Genomic DNA, 25,501 nt, shown 5'->3' on the forward strand with positions numbered 1-25,501 from the left:
TGCAGCAAGAGGTGTTGGCATGAGTCCCACCAAGCCAAGGAGTCTGCAGGAACAAGAGAACTTTCTTCTCTGTCCTTTGCCCGTCGCTGTTTTGGCTTTAATGACGGATAGCAACACCGGAGGGCGCGTTTAGGGATAGGGCTGGTTTGGAAATCCTCTTAAAACTTGTGGGTTTGGAGGCCACCACCCTGTTTCCTTCTTCGAAGGTACAGCACCCACATTTCTTGTCCTACGCCACAAGCTGGGCCACTGAGCCGAGCTTGTTTTCTCCCTCCAATCCACCCAAGATTTCTCTTGGTGCCTTGATTTTTCTTTCCTCCCACCCTTGAGGCAGATGCAAGATTTTTGGAGGCCGTGGGGTGGAGGGTGACCATCCCCACCCTGGAGAGGCAAGGGGAAGGGGTTGCTCCTTAACGCTGTTGCTCTACCGACGACAGTGCAGGCCTTTCAGCCTCGTCCCCAGCCCTGCTTTCGGTGTCCGTTCGACTGGATCGGGTACAGAGGAAAATGCTACTATTTTTCGGAGGCTGAGGGGAACTGGACGTCCAGCCAGGACAACTGCTCGGCACTTGGTGCTTCCTTGGCCATGCTGGACAGCGTGGAGGACTTGGTAAGGAGCCGTGAAGGTGTGCTTGGCATGGGGGAAAAGCAAAGCCACCAACGTATTCGCCACCTTTTGGGTTCTTTGACTGCTCTTCCAAGGACCTTCCTTGGAGATCTGGGGTGGGGAGATGGGGAAAACGGTTTTGTTGAGGGTAGGTCGTCATGGCTCTCCAAATTTCTCACCAAAGCCAACTGGTGCAAGAACGACGGCCAAAAAAAGGCCCCGTTTCTATGCAATAATAAAGCTCTGCCTTAAAGGTGACACCTTTTGGCAGCAGATGGAAAGGTTCAAGCACCAAAGTTGCCCCGAGGGCGCAGGAGGAACTGGTAAAAGACAGATTGTGGGTTGGAAGGAGGTTTCTGCAGAGGGTGACGTGCCGGAGACGTCCCAAAGCCGCGCGACCTGCCGTAAATCCTTCCTCTCTCCTCTTTTCCAGAGCTTCGTGATGAGGTACAAAGGCGTCTCGGAGCATTGGATCGGCCTTTCACGGGAAGATGAGGAGCAACCGTGGAAATGGGTGAACCGCTCACGTTTATCTCACCCGTGAGTCTGTGTTTTATCGTCGCGACGTCGCCGGTTGGTGCTTCCTCAGCCCCGAAATGCGCATTTCTCCTGGCATTTGGGGCGCACCCAGAGGTAGCCACGGCACAGTGACCTTGGGGAAAGGCACCGTTGCATCCAGAGCCTTGACTCGAGAGGCGGGAGCGGCGCGTTTGGCGGGGAAAACACCTTTAGTTAGACTTTTATTTTTAAATAAGGTTTTTCTTCGGGCAAAGCATCAGGTTTGTTACGGCCAACCCAGACCGCTGCCAAGAATTGAGATTATTTGGGATTAATATGGGCATATTGATGCCCAGGAGAAGCAAAGAAGGGAGGGAAAAACCCCAAAGAAGTGATTTTTCTCCTTCTTTCTGAGGCCGGTCGTCTCATCTGTCCTTCCAGGTTTCAGATCGGCGGCGGGGGCCTCTGCGCCTGCCTCGGCGACGACGGGCTCGGCTCCTCCCGCTGCAGCGCCGCGAGGCGCTGGGTTTGCAACAAGCCCGAGCCGCAGAGCCCCAGCGAGGGCAACAGGACGCGACGGGCTCCAAACCTTTGTGTCGGCTCCTGAGGGGGCTGCAGGGAGCGCTCCTCCAACCCGAATACCCAGCGCCAGAGACGGGGGAAAAAAGAGCAAAACCTCCAAGAAAACCCCCCAGGAAAAGCACGCTCGGGGGGGGGGGGGGAAAAAGCCTGTTACCAAAAACTTGCCAAATAAGAACCAAAGTTATTACGTGTTCGCGTTCACCAACTCATCTTCGCCATGTGACCAAGAAAAATACCTGCTGATCACTCACAAAGCGAGAGGGAAGCCAAAGCTGCGCTGACCGAGCCCCGAAGGACGTCTGGAGGGTGAAGCTTCTCCCTGGAGCGTCTTTTAGCACCGCTGAGCTCCTCGAGCGTCCGAAAAGCAGATTATTTGTTAAAGAGCACGCGCCGTTTGTGGAAGATTCTCTCCAAAGAGCGAGGTTTGGGGTGAGGCGCGGTGGCGTTTTCCAGGCTCGCTCAGCGGCTTCGTGGGACGCGGCGCAGGACGCCGCCGTGGTCTTAAAACCGTGGGCCAGGGCTGGGGTGGCTGCTGACAGCAAAGCTGCCTGCAAGGCGCTCCTGCTTCCTGCAGAGCCGAGAAGACCCCCTGGATCCCACCGGGCTGAGGCTTGGTTAGATTAAAAACTAAAGAATGAAAGAACTAAAAAACCAAAGGACTAAAACCCCAAAGAACTAAAACCCCAAAGAAGTAAAACCCCAAAGAACTAAAACCCCAAAGAACTAAAGAATTAGAGAACTGAAACCCCAAAGAACTAAAGAACTAGAGAACTAAAAAGCTAAAGAACTTCTAAAGAACTAAAAAACTAAAAAGCTGAAGAACTAAAGAGCTAAAAAGCTAAAACTGAAGAACTAGAGAACTGAAAAAAAGTAACTAAAGAACTAGAGAACTAGGGAACAAAAAAAAATCCTAGAGGACTAAAAATGCTAAAGAACTAAAAAGCTAAAGAACTAAGAAACTAAAAATCTAAAAAAAAATAAAAAGCTGAGGAACTAGAGCACTAAACAACTAGAGAACTAAAAAGAATAAAGAACTAAGCAACTAGAGAACTAAAAAAAAATAAAGAACTAAAGAACTAGAGATCTAAAAAGCTAAAGAACTAAAAACTAAAAGACTTAAAGACCTGAAAAACTAAAGCATGAAAGAACTAAAAAACTAAAGATCTAAAAACTAGAGAAGTAAAAACTAGGGAACTAAAAATCTGAGGAACTAGAGAACTAAAAAAACTAAAGAACTAAAAAACCAGAGAACTAAAAATCTAAAGAACCAAAGATCTAAAGAACCAAAGATCTAAAGAACCAGAGAACTAAGGAACTAGAGAACTAAAGAACTAAAAAGTTAAAAAAACCAACGAACTAATAAACTAAAAAACCCCCAAACCATAGATTAAATCCGTAATATTTCACAGTTCCCCAGCGATTTATTCCGAAAGGCAGCGGACGCGCATCCAGAACCACCTCGGTCCGTGGGCCCCCCCGTGGCTGTTTCTGTCACTGCTCTGAATTATCAGCCTGGAGGGTTTGGGGGGGTTTTAAGACGAAACCCGCTTTTTTTCCCCCACGTTGGACGGGGAAATCGCTGCTCCTTCGCCCGCGGCCGGAGCCTGCTCACACGCAGCATCTCCCACCGGGGAGACAACGCGAAAGGGGAAAACATTTTCCATTCTCCCTCAACCCCTGGGAGATGCTGCGGGTCAGGGGATGAAAACTAAAAAAAAAAAAAACCAACCCACCAGAATGGGGAGAAAATCGGAAAAATTATGAATATTCTATTTGACCCAAAGGGGATCCACGCGGGCACCGGCTGCCCCGCAACTCGCCCACGTCCCCCCCCTCGTCCTTCCTTCGCCACCTGCTCGAGCGCCCCGAGATGTTTTTCTCTGCCCAGAACCGAAACACCAGCAGAAAACGAGGGCGACCACGTCGGGGCGAGGCGCTGGGCAGCGCCTCGTGTTCCTGCACCCACAGCTCATTCATTTCCTTTTTTTTTATTCTTTTTTTAAATTTTTTTAAGGCTGGCATCAGCGCTTTATGACGGCGCTGGAACCAGTTGACGTCAACTCGCGCGTCCAGACTGAGCCGTGCCCCAGCGGCGGCGTCCAGGCACCCTGGGAAGTCACTTGGTTTAATTTTTCCTTAAATAAATTCCCTTTGATGAAACAAAGAAATCCTTCACGCTTAAGGGTGAGGATGATAAACGGAGCAAAGCGTCCTTGCGGGAAGGGAGCAGTTTGGGTGCTCGGGTGGGTGGCGAGTCACATCCCACCGTGCCGCTCTGCACGGGTTTGTCCCTGCAGTGCTTGTAAGTAGGAAAAAAAGAGAAGAAAAAGAGGGATAAAAGAGAGGATTTAGGGAAGAGGAGAAAGTCCTGAGCACCACGAAAGCTTCGGGCTGGCTGGGGGCGGATGGAAAACCCCCCGGTTGGGTTCGAGGTTTGGCTGCGGTGATGCCGCAGGCGATTTTCCAGCTTTTCTGCGGTTTAGAGCACGCCACCAAAATGTCTTGTTGGTGGGGGGGGGGGGGGGGGGGGGGGGGATTTTTTTCATATATATACACACGTCTTCTTTTTCTCCCTCCCCTCCCGCGTGTGCAACGGGGACATCCACATCGCAGCCGCCTCCGTGGCGGCACCTCCCGCGACCCAGGAGCACCCCTGGGTGGGCACCCACGAGCCTGCGCAAAAACGCCCAAGGGTGGGGGGCGCCCCCCCAGCCCCCCGCCTCGCGCCAGAGCCGCCCCGATAGCGGCGTTTGTCAGGGTCACCCACGTCCCCACGAGCTCCCCAAGGGCCGGCGCGACGCCGGGCTCCGATTTTAATGAGTTGTAAGGATTTTTAGTGAAGTTGGGTGAAATTTTAGGAATTCGGGTGAAGTTTTAAGGATTTGGGTGAAATTTTAGGGATTTGGTGAAATTTTAGGGATTTGGGGTGAAATTTTGGGGATTTTAGTGGGAATCTAAAGCATTCCTAGAGCTGAGCATCCACAGCACAATCTGGGTGTGGTTTATTGAATATTTGCTTACGTGTGAGCGTATAGTAAAGGGGGGTTAGGTTTAAAACGGAGTTTAGGCTTAAAAAAAGAGGGTTTAGGCTGAAAAAAGAGGGTGTAGGCATAAAAAAAAAGTTTAGGCTTAAAAGAGGGGTCTAGGCTAAAAATAAAAGGGGGTGTAGGTTTAAAAAACTCTCAAGAAAGGGAGGTTAGGCTTTAAAAAAGGGAGGTTAGGCTAATAAAGGGGGTGTTAGGCTTAATACAAAAGAGATTTATTCTTTAAAAAGGGGGTTTATGCTTTAAAAAGAAGTGGGTTAGGCCCAAAAATAGGGCTTTAGGCTTCTAAAAAAGGAGGTTTAGGCTTCAAAAGGGGGGTTAGACTTAAAAAGAAGTGGGTTAGGCCTAAAAAAGGGCTTTAGGCTTAAAAAATAGGAGGTGTAGGCTTAAAAAGAGGGCTTTAGACTTTAAGAGAAGGCAGTCAGGCCTAGAAAAGGGCTTTAGGCTTAAAAAATAGGAGGTTTAGGCTTTAAAAGGGGGGTTTAGACTTAAAAAGGGGGGGTTAGGCCTAGAAAACGGCTTTAGGCTTAAAAAAAAGGAGGTGTAGGCTTAAAAAGGTGGGTTTAGGCTTAAAAAGGTGGGTTTAGGCTTAAAAAGAAGGGCATTAGGCCTAAAGAATGGGGTTAGGCCTAAAGAAGGGGGTTCGGCCTAAAAAGAAAGGAGGTTTAGGCTTAAAAAGAAGGTTTAGACTTAAAGAAGAGGGAGTTTGGCTTAAAAATAAGGGGGTTTAGGCTTAAAAAGCCATTTAGGCTTAACAAAGGAGTTAGGCCCAAGGAGGTGGGTCGGGAGAAGCCTGGCGGCGGAGGGTTAGGCAACGCAAAGCCGAGCCGCCAAGTCAACCCCCGGATCGTCACCCAAATCCCGCTGAACTTTGCCCAAATATGGTCCTACCGCTGAGTCACACGGTCACTCCCAGGTGACGTCACCCACGGGGCCAGGGATGGGGGAAAAACCGTTGCGCCCCCACCCTACACCTAAAATAACGTATGGCGGCCAAAAGGGGGGGAATAAACCCAAACGCACTTTTCTTCCCTTTTTTTTCTTGCTGCTGGAGGAATTTTTCTTAATCATCAGCTTCAAATTGGGATTTGCCTTCGCACCCGCTGCAAAAAAATACAGATTTTTCTTGTTGTTTTGTTTGTTCTTTTTCAACTTCCCCACCCAAATTAAACAACATCATCCCTGTGCGGGCCAAATTAATTGTGCAATTAATTAATTCCCCCCCAACGCCGTTTATATGAATATATAAAATTATAAATACTCCCCGAATAAATCCCATTTACCCGCGCAGTGTTCGCGGCAAAACCCCACCTTTTTTGGGGAGCAAACCCACAAATTATCACACGAGACAGGGAATAGGAAAAGAGTTTATATATGAGTAAATGAGAGTAAATTACAAAAACAGACTATTATTAATCCTTGAGTGCAGCAGCAAGTCAGTCACACGCATCATCACCACGTACACAAGGAAACAAACACCTCAAGTATCGTAGATAAATACTTTTTTCACATTTTGCCTTTGTAAACAGAGGAAAAAGTGGAATTTTTCCCTCTTAAAATACCAGTTGGAATAAAAAAATAGCCACTATTTGCAGCCCAAATTTGACAAAACCCTGAGGTGGTGAAAATCGTCCAAAACTAGAAGGGGAAAAAAAAAAATCTGCACTAAAATATATTTCTGGAAGTGCTATCTACGTATTTTTTTAGTGTATTCCAACCTAAAAACCATTTTAATGCTAAACAAAAGAATCTGCATTGAAATATATTTCTAAATTTCTGAATCTCCAGAAGTGCTTGCACATATTTTTTTAGCGTTAACGTAAAAACCATTTTAATGCTACAAAAAGGTAAAAAATATCCATATCAAAATTAATTTCTAAATTTCTGAATCTCCAGAAGTGCTATGTACCCATTTTTTTAGCGTTATTGTAACCTAAAAACCATTTTAATGCTAAAAAAAAATGTAAAGAATAAATACCCACATTAAATAATGTTTCTAGAAGTGCTATGTATTTTTTCTTCTTCACTTTTTTTAACCTAAAAAAACCCCATTCCAACCTTTTTCAGGGCTGGGGGAGACTCAGAGCCAGGAGAACCTCGCTCTCCTCTCCCACTACGTTGAGTTGGTGAGTTTTTCTCCCCCTCCCTATTGCTGCAAAACCCCAATTCGCTTTAAAAAAAAACCCAAAAACAAGGGGCGAAAACCCCGGTTGTTTTGGTCAAACAAGGGAGCAGCTCGTCTGCGAGGCCGTGTCCCGCCTGCGCCTCCTGCTCCCCAAAAAAGCCGATTTTCGTCTCTTTTCCAGACGCAGCGGCGGAGGCGGGCGAGATCCCGCTTCCAATCCCGGCACCCGCAGGCGTAGAGGACTCAAGACGAGGAACACGAGGACGCCGCCAGACAGGAAAGCGGCCAACCCTGCAATTAAAATAATAAACTCATTAACGGCGCCGGGGCCGCGGGGAGCAGCGGGGAGGGGGCGGATTCTGCTCTCACCGACGGGTACCAGGGGCCGGGGGGACACCGCGGCGCTCAGCAGCGGACGCGACGCCTCTGCAGGAGGGAAAAGAGGGGAAAAAAAGCGTTGAGAGGAGTTATGATTCACCCCCATCCCCTCCCCCCCCCCCCCCCCCGGCTTTTGTGGCTCGTTTGTGCCCCGCGCTGCAGCTTTGGGATGGGTTGTGGGATTCTGGGAGGTGGCGGAGGGGGAAGGGGGCTGCGAGGGTGCGTTTGGACGGCGCCAAGGGTTCCTGCCGCTCGGCAGGAGGGTTGGAACGGCGCCTGGAACGAGGTGGGGAGAATGGAGGGAAAAACGGGTGGGAAAGACGCGGTTTTCTGCACACAAAGAATTTCTGCCGGACACTGAAAAGCTGGGGAAGGCGCAGGGAAAGACGGGCGAAAATCCCATGCGAAAACGCAGGAAAAGGGGCTGGAAAGGTGCATTTTCTGCGCACAAAGAGCTTCTTCTTGATGTCAAGAAGCTGGGAAAGACGCGTGGGAAGGTGTGTGGAAAATCCCATGCGAAAACGCAGGGAAAAGGGGTTGGAAAGGTGCGTTTTCTGCGCACAAACCACTTCTGCCGCACCCCGAGACGCCGGGAGAGACGGGGAGGCGCAAGGCGAACACAAGGACGTGCGGAAAGCGGGGTGAAAACTCGGGATTTGGACCAAGGAAGCCCCCCAGGTGCATTTTCTGCACACAAAGAATTTCTGCCGGACACTGAAAAGCTGGGGAAGGCGCAGGGAAAGACGGGCGAAAATCCCATGCGAAAACGCAGGGAAAAGGGGCTGGAAAGGTGCATTTTCTGCGCACAAAGAGCTTCTTCTCGATGTCAAGAAGCTGGGAAAGACGCGTGGGAAGGTGTGTGGAAAATCCCATGCGAAAACGCAGGGAAAAGGGGTTGGAAAGGTGCGTTTTCTGCGCACAAACCACTTCTGCCGCACCCCGAGACGCCGGGAGAGACGGGGAGGCGCAAGGCGAACACAAGGACGTGCGGAAAGCGGGGTGAAAACTCGGGGATTTGGACCAAGGAAGCCCCCCAGGTGCATTTTCTGCACACAAAGAATTTCTGCCGGACACTGAAAAGCTGGGGAAGGCGCAGGGAAAGACGGGGCGAAAATCCCATGCGAAAACGCAGGGAAAAGGGGCTGGAAAGGTGCGTTTTCTGCGCACAAAGAGCTTCTTTTCGACGTCAAGAAGCTGGGAAAGGCACGTGGGAAGGTGTGTGGAAAATCACGTGAGAAAATGCCGGGAAAAGGGGCTGGAAAGATGCGTTTTCTGCGCACAAACCACGTCTGCCGCACCCCGAGACGCCGGGAGAGGCGCCTGGAAGGATGTAGGGCAAGGCGAACGCAAGGACGCGCGGAAAGGGGGGTGAAAACTCGGGGATTTGGAGCAAGGCAGGCCCCTAGGACGCGCGGCGAAGCAGCGGCGGGGTTGGGGGGGGACACGGGCCGCACCCCGCAGCTCGATGAGCGCCAGGCAGGCGCTGTCCAGTCCGCCCAGGGCTCGGTAGGAGCCGGCCGAGGCTCGGCGGAGCTCCAGCCGCCCGTCCCGCAGCCCGGCGGCGGCCGCGGTGCTGCTGGTGAGCTTGCGGCAGTTGATCTCCTCGCACAAGAAGAGCGATTTCCACTCCGTCCCGTTGAGTTTTTGCAGTAAAAAGCTTTTTCGGCGAAACCGATGGCGACGGCGGCCAGGGCATCGTCGTAAAGGTTGGCGGTGAGGTTGGGGCACGGCTGGGCTGGGGGGAGAAGAGTTTGAGAGCTGTGAATTCCCCTGGGAGAGGGAGGGAGGGTTTGCCAAAAAAAAATACACCAGGAGGGGTGGGAATGTGGGGAGCTTTGGGGGAAAAAAAAGCACTTTTGAAAACAAACAAAAAAAAAACCCAAACCAAACCAAAACAGGAGGGGGAGCTTGCAAAAAATGGGGGGGGTTGCAACAAATATTGGGATTTGCAAGAAAATGAGGGGAGGTTTGTAAGAAAGAGGGGGGCCGGCGAGAAAATATTGGGGTTTGCGAGGAATCGGGGGGGAGGGGGGTGGAAGAAAATAGGGATGTTTGGAAAAAACAGGAGGGTTGCAAAGAAATGGGGAGGGTTGCAAAATATATGGGGGGTTGAAGAAAATAGGGGGGGTTTGCAGAAAATGGGGGGGTTGCAGAAAATGGGGGGGGTTGCAGAAAATGGGGGGGGTTGCAGAAAATGGGGGGGGGTTGCAGAAAAGACAGGGAAGTTGGCAAAATAAAAAAAAAGAGATGGGGGTTGCAAAAAACCAGGGGGGGAGCTTGCAAGAAATGGGGGGTTTGCCACAAATATTGGGGCTTGCAAGAAAATGGGGGTGTTTGCAAAAAAGTGGGAGGGTGGCAAAAAAAAAAAAGGGGGGGGGGGGGTGCGAGAAAAAGAAGGCTTGCAAAAAAACAAGGGGGGGCCGCAAAAAATATTGAGGTTTACAAGAAACAGGGGGGTGTTTGCAAAAGATGTTGGGGTTGAGATAAAATAGGGGGATGCAAAGAGATGGGGGGGGGGGTTGCAAAAAATGTTGGGGTTCCCAAGAAACGGGGGGGGGGCTGCAAGAAATCAGGGGGGTGCAAAAGGAGGGGGGGGGAGTTGGCATAAAATAGGTTTGGGTTCAAAAAACAGGCGGAAAATAAGGGGGAGGTGGAAAAAATAGTGGGGGTTTGCAAGAAAATGGCGGGGCAAAAAGTAAGGAGAAGTGAAGAAATTTGGCGGGGGGGAATGGGGGGGCTGTGATAAATTCGGGGTGGGGTCGAAAAGCGGGGGGGTGGGGCAAAAAAAGGGGGGAGAGGTCAAAGAAAATCAGGGTTTATAAAAAAATAAAGGACCGCAACCGCCCCCCCCCCCCCCCCCGCCCCCACGTGGAGTCAGGTGGGAGGCGGAAAAGCCTCAAATCGCCCCAAAAATGCTTCGGGGGGGGGGAGGGAAAAGCCAGGGAAGTTTCCCGGTGCCCCCGCCCCCAAACTTACCGAACAGGCTGGGGGTGACGAAAACCAGTGCTCCCAGTAAAACCCACTCGGTCCCCATCGCTCCGCAGCTGCCGGCAACTAAATGACATGTGCCGGGGGGGCGGGGCCTGGGGGGCGGGGCCTGGAGGGCGGGCGGAAGGGCGGGCCCTGGGGGGCGGGGCCTGGAGGGCGGGCGGAAGGGCGGGGTCTGGAGGGCGGGGCCTGGAGGGCGGGCGGAAGGGCGGGGTCTGGAGGGCGGGGTCTGGAGGGCGGGGCCTGGAGGGCGGGCGGAAGGGCGGGGTCTGGAGGGCGGGGCCTGGAGTATTCCTGTAGCCCCAGGCCTGGGGGTACCCTGGACTTACTGGGGGGGGGGGGGGGGATTTTGGGATACACTGAGCTTACTGGGGGGGTATTGGGGAGGTGCCCTGGGCTTACTGGCAGGGATTTTGGGATAAACTGGGCTTACTGGGGGGGTATTGGGGAGGTGCCCTGGGCTTGCTGGGGGGATATTGAGGGGAATTTTGGGGTGCCCTGGGCTTACTGAGGCATATTAGGTGGGATTTTGGGGTGTCCTGGGCTTAGTGGGGGTGAATTTTGAGGTACCTTGGTCTTACTGGGAGGGATTTTTGAGGTACACTGGGTTTTGCCGGAGTCCTGAGGGGGGGGGGGGGGGCGGGAAGCGAGGGCAATCGCAGCCTCGTGACAACAAAACCAATTTCAAACCGAGGTAGCGGCTGGTATTAACACAAAAATTGAGATTTTTAATTGGGGTTGGGAGCCCGGCCAGTGACGGGCGTCGAGGTCAGTAACAGAAACCTCCAGAGGGGGCTGAGTTTGGGAGGAAACCCCCAAGTTTTCAGCTCAAAACCATCGCGGTGAAGCCCAGCTCCCGTTAACGAGCTTCGGCTGAATTGAACAACAGCGGCTTTCAGCCGGGACGAGCCTCAGACCCGAAACCCCCTGGACAGAACCCAAAAACGGAGACACCCAAGACAGAGGTAGGACCATGGGCTGAGATGGAAATAACTCCAAGACCTGGAAAATAAAGAGTTGAGGAGCATCAAGGAGCATTTCCAACCACCGTGGAGCAGCCAAGCTTTGGCGGGGGGGGGGGGGGACGGACGCCCCACCGGCTCATCAACCCCTGGGGGACAGTTTGATGGTGGAGAGGAGCACGCAGAAGTAGGGGAAGACCCTCTCTCCGCTGAAGGAGGCCACGGGGAAGGTGAAGATGCGTTGGCGGCTGCCGACGGCGTAGAAGGAGACCTGTCCCACCTCGTAGTCCAGGTAGACCCCGATCTCCCCGTTGAGGAGCGGGACGGAGGTGTTGGAAGGAGCCGTGAGGGCCACGCAGAGCTCGTCGTACTTCTGCAAGCCCCAAATCTCGGCGTTGGGCTTGAAGAGGACCCGGCCTTTCCTCTGAACCGACTCACGGGCCACCCCAACGGCCCAGAAGCGCCCGTTGGCCTCCACCTCCCAGTAGTGACGGCCCGAGGTGAAGCCCTCGGTGCCCAACATGCACGGATCGGTGTCGAACTGGCCCGGACCCTCAGGCCACCGGCGGCCGGGTCTACCCCAGGTGGCTTCTTTGAGGTCCTCGGAGAGGATCACTTCGGGACCCGCCGTGGCTGGATCCAGGGTCACGTCCACTGGGGAGCAAAACAGAGGAGGAATCAGGAGCCAAGCTTAAGCGTAGAGGTCCCAAAACTCCCCTTCACCGGTGAAAGAAGAGGAGAAAGGGAGGGGAGTGACGAGGTTGGAGATGGAGGAGCCCCAGAGCCGGGGGCCCGGCCGCGGAGGAGCCCCAGAGCCGGGGGCCCGGCCGCGGAGGAGCCCCAGAGCCGGGGGCCCGGCCGCGGAGGAGCCCCAGAGCCGGGGGCCCGGCCGCGGAGGAGCCCCAGAGCCGGGGGCCCGGAGGATCTCCAACTCCAACAGACACTCGATGGAGCCCAGAAAGCCTCAGGGATCGGCCCTTCGCTCCTCTCCGGCCGCCCTTTGGTTACCTTCAAACTGCTTCGCCGTGTGGTAATCCAGGGCGAGATCCCACGTGCGCGGCCGCGGCTTGAGGAGGAAAGCCATCGCGCCTGCAACGTCCTCCCCTCCTGGCTAGAGGTGGGGAAAGAAAGAATGAAAATCAAATTCTCGCCCTCCAGATGGGCACATCTCAGCTTTTCAGCCCTTTTCATGGCAGGAAATGGGTTCAACCGCTGCATTTCAGCAAAATACCCGAAAAAAAAATGCCGTTTTTACTCCAGGAAAGCAGCTTGGTTCATTGATCAAAGACCCACAGGGAAGGATTAAATCTGTTAATTCCCCCTTGACCAAGAAAGGAAAAATAAAGAGCATGTTGGGATGGACCCATCTACCTCGTAGATATGATTATGACCCAAAATCCTCATTCCTTGCGCCAGTTTAGGGATAAAACAGTTTTAAATCCATCCCTGCCTCCGCCATTCATTTTCATGGGCAAGCGGATCCGACCAGCTTGGTTTGAGCGAGAAAAATCCTTAAAACGGCGATAAGCCGAGTCCAACTCTCACATCCAGAGAGATCCTGCGAGAGGGGGGACAAATTTGCCGCTGGCCCCTGGATAAATGTGCACGGGGGAGATAAGGGCCTCGAATCCATCCTCCGAAAGCCGGCGTGGGGCTTGGAGTGCAAGCAAGCGCTTGCCTGCGGGAAAGGGCACTGGAAATTAGTAATAAAGCCCCCAAAATCGGTGAAGAAACGACGCTGCGACGCTCAAAACTCAGAGGGGTGCTGCTTTTCCAGCAAAACATCAGAGAGGGGGAATTAAAGCAGCAGGTGGATGAGTGGAAGTGGGGGGAAAAGGTGGGAAAATCTTAAATTAATTAAGTTAAATTATCTCAAAATAAGATGTAAGTTTCTCACCCAAATTTCCCCAGCCGGGTAGATGAGAAGCAAATAATAACCATGACCAGCCACTGTGAAACACCTTGAAATCCGAACCAAAGATCCTGAGGGCAAAGGGTGGATAAATCCCCTTGGCTTCGCTTGTTGCTGGGATGGGGACAGTGCTCAAAATCCCTTTTTTTCCCCCCAAAAAAAGCCAGCAGGATAATGTAACCCACCTGGCACCCTGCTGTTGAACCTTTTGGGGTTTTCCTTGGTGGGTCTGGGGTTCCTCCGGCTGCTTTCCCTCCGCTGGTGCCTTCTCTGCTGGGTTTTTTTCCCTTTCTTGGGGTTTTTTCCCCCCCTTTCTCTGGCACAGGCTCAGCAAAAGCTCATCCCGTCTCTGCCCCCGCCAGCTTTTATCAGCCGGGGAGGGAGGAGACCTCCAATCTCCTGCCTGCAGACGGGGCCGCGACGCGCTCGGCCGCCTCCTGCATCCTCCGATTGCTCCTTTTTTGCCCCATTTCAGGGCCCTTTACTTTCTCAGCTCAGGCGTTGGGGAGGTTGGGGAGAAAACAAGCAAAAACAGTGCAAAAAAAAAAAAAAAAAAGAAAGAGTGCGTTATTGTGCCACAGCACAAGCAAGAAATTGGTGCAAATTTGTCGTGTCGTCCCCCCCCGAGTCTGCAGCCTCTTCTGTGTGAGGCCCAGCAGAGGAAGGTGGGAGCAGGGAGAGAATGAGACGACCTGGGGGGGTAAAATATGTTTAAAAATTAACATTTGGGCCAAAAATTTTGCTTTTCCTGTCCAGGAAGGCCGTGCCAGCAACCCAGGGGTAGCTCGAAGGAAGCAGCTTCCAGACCCGCAGGGTGGGATTGTCTTCCCATGAGCCATCAGGCTCCTTCCCCCCCCAAAGAAAACATGGTGCAAAGTGAAAACAGTTTAATTTCTTGGCAGGAAAACGCAAAGATCTGGTGTCTGGAAGGAGAAACTTCAAGCGAGAGGATTCCTCCTTTCAAGGGAAGGCAGCGGGGTGGCTTTGGGGGGGTTATTTGCTTTCCTCCCCCAAAGATTTCAAGATTTGAAAGGCAGGATTATACAAACAAATCGGGCTGATTCCTCCAAATTAAAGCTTTTTGCCCCAGCTTTAAATCACTTCATTTTTGCAACGCTGCTCCTTCCCTGTCCCAGATCAAGTCCTAAAGGGACGTTTGTTAACGTGGAATTAACCCTCCCTGTTGCTCCCCAGGGCCCCGGTTGATTTTTGGCTCAACTATAGAGAAGGGACAGCAACAGGGGAGGGGAAAGAAGGGAAGTGCTGCTCTCCTGACCCCGCTTTTGGGGATATTGGGAGGTATTTGGTTATTTGGGGAAGATTCAGGCATATTTGGGGGGAATTCAGAAGTACTTGGGGAGGATTCCAGCATATTTGGGGGGGAATTCAGAAGTATTTGAGAAGGAATTCAGACATATTCGAGGACTCAGCTCTTTTGGGAGAAGTTCTGAGGGATTCACAGCTCTTTCAGGAAACCTCAGTTACTTCAAGAGACCCCCGAGGTACGTGGGGAGAAGGCGGTTACTCGAGGAGCAGCCCCACCCCCCCACCCCCCGCTCCTTCCAGGCACGGGGAGACCCCGAACCGACCCGGCGCCGGGGGGAACCCGCCCCGCGGAGACACCAAAGGCGAAGCGACCGGTTTCTCCCTTTTCTCGCCGCCCCCAAACCGCCCTCGTCCCCCGCCGCGAAGGCGACCCCGGGGGAAAGGCGGCTCCGCTCCCGCAGCTGCCGGATGAGGCCGAAGAACCCCGGCGGTTGCGCGGCTTTTTAATTACCGACCGGTCTTGGCCGCCGTTACGGTAACACACTAAACATTAACCAAAGGAAAAAAAAAAAAAAAAAAAAGAAAAAAAAAAGTTCGAAACTCCCTGCGCACAGGGCCAATTTTACAGCACTTGTTGTTTTCCGCGGGGCTGGGGGAAAGGCACCGGGCGCAGGACGCTGGATGGGCTGCGTGGGTACGAAGGAGCGGACCTGGTTGAAAACACCACCGCCGGGGGTACAACCCACACCGACCCCTCTGCCGGACCTGAGTGGGAACTACCCTGCCCGGCAGTCTCTCACCCCCCCCCCCCCCCCCCCGATTCCCACAGAAGCCACCCCCGTCTCCGCCATCACATCTCGGGGTCCGGCGCTGCCCCGCCCCCCCCCCCCCCCCCCGGGTGGGGGAAGATGCGCTCGTCGCGCAGCGGCGGGGCACGATCCGGGCAGCCCTCTCAGACCGGCTGGGGCAGCGGCCGCCGCTCGGTGCCGCCACGACACCGCCCCTCCCGTGGCGCAGCCTTTTTAGCGATGCCGGGGGGGGTGGGGGGGTGGGGGTGGGTGCCGCAGCTCTCGTACTGCCGCCCTTTCCCCGGATACAGCGGCTTCTAAAGGCAACCGACGGCGGCCGTCGCTCGGTGCAGCTCTTTTAGTACCGCCGCGACAGCACCCCTCCCGTGGTGCAGCCTTTTTAGCGATGCCGGGGGGTCACAGCTCTTGTACTGCCTCCCCGCAGTCGCGTCCCCCCCCGCCCTTTCCCTGGATACGGCCCCTTCTACCGACACCCGACGGCGGCCGCCCCTCGGTGCAGCTCTTTCAGTGCCGCCGCCTCACATCCCCCCCCCCCCCCCCTTCCCTCTGTCCAGCTCCCTTTACCGGCAACCCACGGCAGCCGTCCTGTGGCGCGGCTTTTGGTGCCGCCGCGACACCTCCCGGCCCTTGGGTGCAGCCCCTCACCCGTGCCTCGGGACAGCTTTTACCGATGCAGGGCGCAAACCCCCTATTGCCGCCTCGCACCCCTTTCCACCGGCCCGGCACCCGACGGCGGCCGTCCCGCGATGCAGCTCTTTCAGTGCCGCCGCCTCACACCGCCCTCTCTCCGAGGAGCCCCTCGCCCGTCCCTCGGGGCAGCTCTTTTACCGAAGCGAGGGGCTCCGCTCTCCTACTGCTGCCTCGCACCCTCCTTCCCTCGGTCCAGCCCCCTCTACCGACACCTCGACGGCGGCCGTCCCTCGGTGCAGCTCTTTTAGTGCCGCCGCGTTAGCCCCCCTCCCTTCAGCCCCGGTGCAAGATCTTAGCGCCGCCTAACAACCACCACCACCCCCCTCCTTCCCTCGGTCCAGCCCCTTTCACCGACACCCGACGGCGGCCGTCCCTCGGGGCAGCTCTTTTAGTGCCGCCACCTTACACTTCCCTCTCTCGGGGGAGCCCCTCGCCCGTCCCTCGGGGCAGCTCTTTTATCGAAGCGGAGGGCCCAGCTCGCCTACTGCCGCTTCGCACCCTCCTTCCCTCAGTCCAGCCCCTCTTACCGACACCCGACGGCGGCCGTCCCTCGGGGCAGCTCTTTTAGTGCCGCCGCGACAGCACCCCTCCCGTGGTGCAGCCTTTCTAGCGATGCGGGGGTCACAGCTCTCATACTGCCGACCCGCAGCCGCGCCCCTCCTCCTCCCCCCTTTTACCTGGATACAGCCCCTTCTACCGGCACCCGACGGCGGCCGTCCCGCGATGCAGCTCTTTCAGTGCCACCGCCCTCTCTCCGAGGAGCCCCTCGCCCGTCCCTCGGGGCAGCTCTTTTACCGAAGCGAGGGGCTCCGCTCTCCTACTGCTGCCTCGCACCCTCCTTCCCTCGGTCCAGCCCCTTCTACCGGCACCCGACGGCGGCCGTCCCTCGGGGCAGCTCTTTTAGTGCCGCCGCGTTACACCCCCCCCCCCCCCCCCTTCGGCCCCGGTGCAAATTCTTAGTACCGCCTAACAACCACCACCACCCCCCTCCTTCCCTCGGTCCAGCCCCTTCTACCGGCACCCGACGGCGGCCGTCCCTCGGGGCAGCTCTTTCAGTGCCGCCACCTCACACCTCCCTCAATCGGGGGAGCCCCTCGCCCGTCTCTCGGGGCAGCTCTTTTACCGCGGCGGGGGGCTCAGCTCTCCTACTGCCGTTTCGCACGCTCCTTCCACCGGCCCGGCCCAGCTCCTTTCACCCGACGGCGGCGGCCGTCCCTCTCTACAGCTCTTTCAGTGCCTCCCCGTTACCCCCGGTACAACTCTTAGTGCCGCCTACCCACCACTCCCAACCCTCCTCCTTCCCTCGGTCCAGCCCCTTGCACCGGCAACCGACAGCGGCGGCCGTCCCTCGGTGCAGCTCTTTTAGTGCCGCCGCCTCACACCGCCCTCTCTCCGAGGAGCCCCTCGCCCGTCCCTCGGGGCAGCTCTTCTACCGAAGCGAGGGGCTCCGCTCTCCTACTGCTGCCTCGCACCCTCCTTCCCTCGGTCCAGCCCCCTCTACCGACACCTCGACGGCGGCCGTCCCTCGGGGCAGCTCTTTCAGTGCCGCCTCGCACCCCGCTTCCCTCAGTCCAGCCCCTTTCACCGGCACCCGACGGCGGCCGTCCCTCGGTGCAGCTCTTTTAGTGCCGCCGCCTCGCAGCACTCTTCCCTCAGTCCAGCCCCTCTTACCGACACTAGATGGCGGGCCGACCCTCGGGTGCGGCTCTTTCAGTGCCGCCCCGTTACCCCCCGTCAGCCCCGGTGCAAGCTCTTAGTGCCGCCTACCCACCACTCCCAACCCCCCTCCTTCCCTCGGTCCAGCCCCCTCTACCGACACCTCGACGGCGGCCGTCCCTCGGTGCAGCTCTTTCAGTGCCGCCGCGTTACCTCCCCGCAGCCCCAGTGCAAACTCTCACCGCCGTCTAACAAGCACACACACCCCCCCCCCCCCCCCCTTCTCTCGGTGCAGGCCCTTCTACAGGCACCCAACAGCGGCCGTCCCTCGGTGCAGCTCTTTCAATGCCGCCTGGCACCCCCCCACCTCCGGGCCAGCCCATTGTACCGACACCCGACGGCGGCTGTCCCTCGGTGCAGCTCTTTCAGCGCCGCCTCACACCCTTCCCTCGGTTCAGCCGCGCTACCGCTCCTCGGTGCAGCTCTTTCAGTGACCGCGGGCAGCGGCGACGCCCCCCCTCCCTCAACGCAGCACATACGCCCGCCTCACACGTTTTTCTGTCCGTGCAGCTCTTCTATCGCAGTCCCGCGCCGTGACCAGCCCCCTCCGCTGAACACCCTACAGTGGCTCTGAAAAGAGCCTTTATATAAATCTTCTATCTCTCCATCCGCCGTCCTTATTGCTTACTACGGACCGCCACCACCTTCTACTTTTTTTCCGCGTCTTCCGCCGCTGCACGACGACTTTTACCACGAGCCTCACCCCCCTCTTGCTGACGCGGCGCTGAGGGGCTCCACCGACTGCCCTCCCGCGCCGCCCGGTTCCCTTCAATCGCTCCTTACCCGCGCTGCCGAGGCGGAACGAACCGGCGACGCCTCTGCCTGTCACACGTTTCAGCAAACCCTTATTAATTAAATTTCTAACCACGGCTTTCAAACGACTTCTTTTCTTCCCAACTTCGTAACCTCCAGCACTCAGTATCTTCTTGACAAACGCCAGCGAAACGCCTTTACGGCTCCGCGAGCGACCCACAGCGCGGAGAACAAGATCCGACAGCGACACCCGCCCTCGCTTCTCCAGCGAAACGTCGCTGTCTTCGACGCCGAAGGCCGAACACCTGCTCTCCCCGGCGGCATCGCTGGCTTCGAAGCGCCGCCGCCGGCCCCCAAGCTCCGCCGCTCCCCGAACTCCTCCCTCCGCCGCTCCCAGCGCCCAACTGACCGCCAGCGCCCCCCGCCGGCGCCTTATATAGCCCCTCGCCGCATGCGCACTGGTCAACGCCTCTCGCGCGCACCCCCCTCCCCTCCCCGACGGACACAACTGCGTTAACCTGCGCGCGCACCTGCTCCCCCCCCCCCCCCCGCCCCCGCCCCTCCCGCCAGCGCCAAAACGGGCTTTACCGCCCCAAAAAAACAAACCCACCGCAGTCCCCCATGGTTGGGGTCACTGCCGCGACACCCCCCCCCCCCCCACCGCGGCGCTTCGTATCCCCGCGGCCGGACCCTGGAGAAACCGTGTTTAAAAAAAAAAAGGCAAAAAAAAAAGCCCCAAAATCATAACAATTACCACAGAAATCTGGCAGAATGTGCCACCCACCTGAAGGCGCTGCGGCTCCGGGAGGCGCTTGTAAGCAAGTCGAATAAAATAAGACTGAGATTAAGCAGCTGTTTGAGTTTGTGTGCGTGCACATAGACAGCAAAACCACACAAAAATGGTAATTTCGGGCAAAGTATTTTCCTCTGGTGCAGCCCCGGCTTCTCCTGCTGCTGCTGCCGAAGCCTCCCAGGGGCTGGGAAAGGCGTGAACAGCCAAAAATTAATTAAGCATCAGCTTTTCGTCCTGTTAATTGAAGCCGTAGTGCAGAAGAAAAGTTACTTTTAAGGGGGAAAAAAAAAAAAAGAAAAAAAAAGGTTTTCGCGGTTCGGTTCCTCCCGTCCCGCCGCTTCGCTCCGTCGCACCCTCGAGGCTCCCGCACGGCTGCGAAGCGCTGGAGAACGCGGAATCACAAACGCCGCTTCCTATTGGCCGCCGGGCGCTCTGGGGCTTTCTATTGGCTGCCCTTGATTGACCAATCAGAATGGAGATTTCCGATCCGCTCGCCGGAGGCGGAGGTGGACGCGCCTCCCCCCCCCCCCCCCCCCCCCCCCCCCGCCGCAAGGGAGCGACCCTGGGTCTATTAACGGGGTTTTTGCGGGAGTTACAAATGCCCGGTGGGTTTTTGAAGCGTTTTTGCCTCTTTTCGCCCTCGTTGCAAGCCAGGGCGGGGGGGTTTGGCAGCGCCTCCGATCTGCCCTAAGGAAGGGGCTGCGGTTTTCCTGGGGAAAAGCCAAAGCTGATTAATTTGGGGCTCAGCAACCCGCAGTTTTTCAGCCTGCTTGGGAATATCCAACTTATTTTACTGCTTTCTCAGCCTTATACACAACTATAATAATTCCTGATTAGTCTTTTTTTGTCATTATTATTAGGTTTATGTGGGCTTTGTTCTGTGAAAGTGAAACTTGCACCTCAAAGACCCTCATTCGCTTTGATTCCCTGAATTAACTTTATTATACAACTGCATTAACACTATTCCCTCCCAGGACGGGCTGCTCTAACACCGCCTCCACCCACAGCTCCTGTGCCTGCCAGTTCTTCATTTTTCCCCTCCGCTTCTTATTTTTCCCATCTGATTTGGGCGCTGAGGTTTAGCGACGGGGTTTTATTTCACTCGAGCCACCGCACGGGGCTCATTGCTGGCACCACAGCCAATACCCACGTGAGCTCGGCGGGACGGAGCAGGAACTCGGCTCACTCCTTGCATTCCTGCTTTAACCCCTGCTTTCTACAGCCACCCTCCGGCTGCAGTTTTCTCCACCCGGGTGCAGCCACAGTGTAGAAAACTCACCCTGCAAAGCAACCACCTCTCCTAAACGCTCAGCAACCGCTGCCCGTGTCCCCTCACACTGTTAAATCCTTGCTGGCTTTGTCCTCAGGGGTTGCTTTGTCACTGGGATGGCGGGGAACGTTGGATAAGCTTTGCGTGAGCTTCCGAATGCCAACACCCACCTCCTGCCCCATCACCCCTTCCAGGAAAACCATCGCCCGGCCACTTCGCCTGCGCGTTTCTCCGAGTCCTGATCATAAACACCCCCAGCGCCTCGGCCGCGGGGAAACGCCATGGAAATCCTCCAGGAGGAAACCACCTGTGCCGTCTGCTTGGATTTTTTCCGCGATCCCGTCGTGCTCCTGGGCTGCGGCCGCAGTTTTTGCCGCCGTTGCCTCGAGCGTTGCTCCGCGGGTGCCGCCGGGGCCGGCTCCTGCCCCCAGTGCCATTTACCATTCCCCAGCGGTGGCTTCCGTCCCAACTGGCAACTGGCCAACGTGGTGGCGGCCGTCCAGGACCTGGCAACGCCGGCAGCAGAGGAGCTTTGCCGGCGGCACCGCCAACCCCTCACCCTTTTTTGTCGCCGGGAGGGGATCCTCCTCTGCGCCGAGCATCGCGCCCAGCCCGCCATGCCCCTCGAGGAGGCCGCTCGCCAGTACGGGGTGAGCGAAACCCCGGCTCAAACACCCTCTGCCTGCCTGAGCGACGATAAAAAACGCCATTTCCCTTAAAACTCAGCCCTAAAAATAGGTATTTTCAGCTAGGGCAAAGCTTTTCCCTGCCTTTCCACAGGGAAAAAGCGCTGTGAGCATCCAAGGGTCAATACTGAGCTGAAAAGCTGCGATTTGCTGAGGTTTAAGTGTGCCTCAGGTGGGGGGGGGTGGCAGTTTAGGGACCAAAACTCTAAATATCGGTGATTTTAAATCTCCGGCTCCCACCCAACCCCTGCGCTGTGGAGGGTTCCTGCTCGCTTCTGGGTGCGGAGGGAAAATGAGGGTCCCCAAAAGGGGTCCAGACCAGGCTGGGGGTGCAAGGAAAGGGGGAAGAAGCAGAGCTGGGGTGTTTAAGGGTCTGACAGGGCTGTTTTAGGGCGTGGTGGGGACTTTTTAGGGGAGGTCTTGAAGAAATGGGGTGCCCCAGCCTGGCTGGGAGACCTGTCACATCTATGTATTTCCATATATTTGCATATTTCTAGAGATAGCGCGCGGGGGTACGCAGGGCACAGCTATAAAATGAATCATAATGCGTATATACGCCTGTGTATCCACTTCATCGCAGCCAGAGAGGAGGATGAGGATGGGGCCGTCCACGCTGACCGCATTCTAGGTGCTTTAGGGGTGCCAGACCCCCTCCCCTTTTTTCCCCCCCTTTTCCCAGTCGCAGGAGCAGTTCAAAGCTTCCCTACGAGCCCCCCGAGAGGAGGACGAGCGCCGCGCCGGGCTGGCAGCAGCAGCGGAGGAGACCGGCTGGGAGATACTGGTGGGTGCTGGTGGGCTGACACTCCGGTGCAAGATTTGGAGCAGGCACGAAGGCACCAAGCCCCCCTAACCCCCTCCCCTCTCCCCCCGCCCTCGACTTCCAGCAACCGTGACGCTGGACCCGGCCACAGCTCACCCCCAAATCCTGGTTTCGGCGGACGGCGGGAATCCCGCGTGTGTGCCCCGGCGGCGGGCGGGTGGCTTTCCGCGACGGCGACAGCGGAGCCGAGATCTTCACCTTCCCCCCCCCCCCCCCCCCCGGCCACTTTCACCGGTGAACGGCTCCGGCCTCTGCTTTGGCTGGGCGAGGGGACGGCTCTGCTCACCCTCTGCCCCTGAAACCCCCCCAAAACCTCCTCAAAACCACCCAAAATCCACCTTAAACCCTCCAAAACCTCCCCAACCCCCCCCAACCCACATTAAGCACTCCCAAAACCCCCCCAAACCCACCTTAAACCCCCCAACCCCCCCCCGAGCCCCCTTAAACCTCCCAGCCACCACCCCAACAGAACCCCCCCTGAATAAACAGCCCCACCCTCCATTTGCATTTCCTTTTAACACCTAATTTCGCAAAATTCATCACGTTTCGCCCTCCCACTCCTCGCTAGATTTGCACAGACTCAAAATTCCCATTTTTTTTTTTGCAGCTCTACTGGGCACTTTTCCTGCTGAAAAGAAGCCTTGAAAAGGGAAGAAACCCACGGGAATATCCTGCTTTCCAACCCAAACCCCTTCCCCAAAGCAAAACCCAGCCTGAATGCCTGTTTTTCCACACGTTTAATTATTACTATTTTTTAAGGAAGGGGGGAAAAAAATTAAAGAAAGAGAAGGAAATTGCACTTGGACCCAGAGCAGAGCAGGATTTTGCATGCTGAGGAGAGAGGCTGCACTCAAGGGATTATTTTTTTGGCCAATTTAGTGCTTTTTGTTGGTTTTCACCCCCAACACAATGCAAGAAAATACCCCCAATAGGAGAACGGGGAGTTCTTTCTTTCCTTGGCTGTCTATTAATGGAAACAAGACCCAGAAAAACAGGAAGAACCCCCCTAAAAAAAAATACAAGTGAGCTCAATTTGAGGAAGGGGCTTTGCTGCTCCTGGTGGACACCTCGTAGGAAGGTCTTGCAAGCCGAGACGTCTCTGCTTCGGGTTTACAGAGAAATTGGGGGAAATGGGATAAAACCACTTCTTGCGCCTCCCGGGATCGCTCGGGCTGGGGCCTCCCCGTGGTTTTGCAACCGCTGCTGGGACCCGAGCAGGGTGAGAGGCCACAGGTGAGATTTTTATCCTCCATTTCACCACCTACAAGGGAATAGAAGGAGGGAAAAAATAAGCAAGGCAGCACCTTGAGAGAGCAGGAAGCTGTTATGAAGGTTAAACCTTCACAAAGTGCTGTTATGGGGCAGCGCAGGCAGGACAGGGCACGTCTCTGCCTCTCGCAGCCCCAGTCGCTCCGCCTCCACGGCCAGACTCACCTCCTTGTCCGCAGAGACTCGTCACATCGGCCCAAGGAAGATAAGAAACCACCAGGAGAGAGACGGAGGGGGAGGGCGGCCGCTTTCATCTCCAGGGCCCTAATTTTGGGCGAGGCCCCTGACAAACCCGCGGGTCACCGCTAAACCCAAATTACAGCCCAGCACGGCTGGGTAATTTGTTGTTTCCTCGCTTGGTTCACAGTGAGGTTACGCCGCCCTTCAAACACGCGCAAGGTCCGGCGGCGCTTTGTGTCGGGAGAGTAAATCAAAAAGCTCCTTTGCTCCAACAGACGAGCTCCCGACGCTCTGTTTCTTCTGCTTTTCCTACGAAAAAGCTTCACAGAGCTTTAATTTAAAGTCCCCACAAAAAAAAAAAAATAAAGCACAAGCAACAAAAATAATTCGCCTCCTCTGCGCAGCTCAGCAGGCCCAGGGGCGGCCGCCCGGCGCTGGAGGGGGTGGAAATCAGCCTCTTGTCCCTCGAAGGCAGCTCACCAGCCTCACGTCGGCCGTTCGGACGGCAGATCGCTTGGCGTGGAGGGCGCACAGCCCCCACTCCTCCAGCAGAGCCAGCAGATGCGCCTCGCAGCCCTCCCGCAGAGCCGCCACGGCGGCTCCCTGCACCCCGAAACCCCCCAGCGCCACGGAGAAACCTCGCAGCAGCTTGCGAAAAGAGGCGGCGGGGAGCAGCTCCGGGGCTTTCTTCCGCGAGGGACGGAGCTTTCGCCACAGCGTCGGAGCCCGGGGGGGAGGTAGCCGCGTTTTGGGGGGGTTCGGGGCTGGAGAAGGAGGGTTTTCGGGTTTTTTTTTACCGGCGGCCGCCGCCGCCGGCCGCCTGCTTCGCCCGCGCCATCCGCGCCGCGCGCTCTTCCCGCCAACCCCCTCGCCCCGCCTTCTAGAAGAGCCCGGCGCGCTCCGATTGGCTGCTTCTTCCCGCCCTCCCCCCCCACTCCACCGCGGCGCCCCATTGGCTGCTCCTCCGTGCGCTGCGCCCCCACCCCCCCCGCCCACGCCCCCTTCCCCAAGTCGGACCGGAGTGAGGACTGCGCAGCCCGGCAAGCGCGGCAGCCCGCTGAGGAGCGGACCGGAGGGAGGACTGCGGGTGCGCTGCGAGGGCGGCCCCTCATTCGGGTCCATTTTAAGCGGGAAAAAAAGGCGGATTTGGCAACAATCGGGCTCGATAATCGGCGGGTGTTTATAAAACTGGGGGCTCAAAAGGCACTTTTTTAAAATCCCCGCCTCGTTATACCCAAAAGACACCGATTTGGGTGTATTTCACCCCAAAATACAGCTCCAGTGCAAACGCCGGGGGGGGGGGGGGGGGGGTGTCGATGGTTTTAATGCTCTGGTTTTGGGGAGGTTTGTCCCCTTTCAGGCATTTCCCATGAGGGAGCAGCCAGCGCGCTGGGAAATGAGGGGTTTCTGCCTCAAAACGGGGAAGAAAACCCCCAAATTGGGGAGGGAATTGGTCGAGGGGCTCCGCGCTGCTGATAAACCCCAAAACCCCCTATTTGGGGAGTGGACTGTCCCCTTTTTAAGTGAAAATCAGAAGATTTAGTGTTTTCAGCCCCAGCAGTGGAGATCAGGAGCAAACAGCTCTAAAAATATCCCTAAAACCACCTGGATTTAACCCAAACAGTTAGACCCCATATAGAGCCATATAGACTTGTATAGGTCCGTATAACCAGTATAAACTCCTGTAGATCTCTTTAGACTCCCATATAGACCAGTGTAAACCCATATGGACCTGCATAGAGCCCCATAGATCTGTTTAAACTCCCGTACAGACCAGTATAGACCCCCACAGACCAGTATAGACCCATACAGACCTGCATACAGCCCCATAGACCTGTACAGACCCCCATACAGACCCATATAGACCTGTATAGACCAGTATAGCCCCCCCCCCCAGGTCCCTACAGCCCCATACCGGTGACTCTATGGCCTGTAGCACCCAGAGCCGAACCTATAGCGACCTATAGGGCCCGGGTGGCGCCGAGGGAGGCGGCCGCTGGGCCGAGCGGCGGCAAAAGAAACCGGAATTTTGAGGTTTTTAGGTTTGTTTGGGGGTTTTGGTGGGGTTTGGGTTTGTTTTGTTTTTTTTTTTTTTTGCTGTTTATTCCGGACAAGAATTTCTCCGCCAGAGGCAACGGCGGCGCCGAATCTCA

General features: G+C 56.0%; 2 protein-coding genes across 5 annotated transcripts in view; one reads left to right on the top strand and one right to left on the bottom strand.

Moving 5' to 3' along the window:
- LOC104341807 (C-type lectin domain family 2 member G) overlaps positions 1-1,712 on the top strand; it is a 7,790-nt gene extending 6,078 nt beyond the window's left edge. Inside the window, exons 7-9 of the mRNA XM_086481358.1 lie at positions 390-610; positions 1,041-1,147; positions 1,547-1,712. Coding sequence (XP_086337484.1) covers positions 390-610; positions 1,041-1,147; positions 1,547-1,712 — 494 coding nt within the window. The remainder of the gene's footprint in view (positions 1-389; positions 611-1,040; positions 1,148-1,546) is intronic.
- Positions 1,713-10,924: 9,212 nt separating this feature from the next.
- LOC104340794 (butyrophilin subfamily 1 member A1) lies at positions 10,925-13,424 on the bottom strand. Of its 4 annotated transcripts, XM_086481347.1 has the most exons (4): positions 13,282-13,405; positions 13,082-13,167; positions 12,193-12,295; positions 10,925-11,838 (listed from the first exon to the last, which is right to left on the bottom strand). In XM_086481347.1, the coding sequence occupies exons 3-4, from the start codon at positions 12,266-12,268 to the stop codon at positions 11,327-11,329; spliced, it is 588 nt and encodes a 195-aa protein (XP_086337473.1). In that variant the 5' UTR covers positions 12,269-12,295; positions 13,082-13,167; positions 13,282-13,405; the 3' UTR covers positions 10,925-11,326. The 4 variants fall into 4 exon arrangements, with proteins under 4 accessions (XP_086337473.1, XP_086337474.1, XP_086337471.1 ...); XM_086481348.1 differs by lacking the exon at positions 13,082-13,167 and having other exon boundaries at positions 13,282-13,424; XM_086481345.1 differs by lacking the exon at positions 13,282-13,405 and having other exon boundaries at positions 12,193-12,505; positions 13,082-13,104.
- Between the last annotated feature and the right edge of the window lie 12,077 nt (positions 13,425-25,501).

The sequence above is a fragment of the Leptosomus discolor genome, unplaced genomic scaffold, assembly GCF_034619465.1.
Source record: "Leptosomus discolor isolate bLepDis1 unplaced genomic scaffold, bLepDis1.hap2 HAP2_SCAFFOLD_117, whole genome shotgun sequence".
Classification (NCBI taxonomy): domain Eukaryota; kingdom Metazoa; phylum Chordata; class Aves; order Leptosomiformes; family Leptosomidae; genus Leptosomus; species Leptosomus discolor.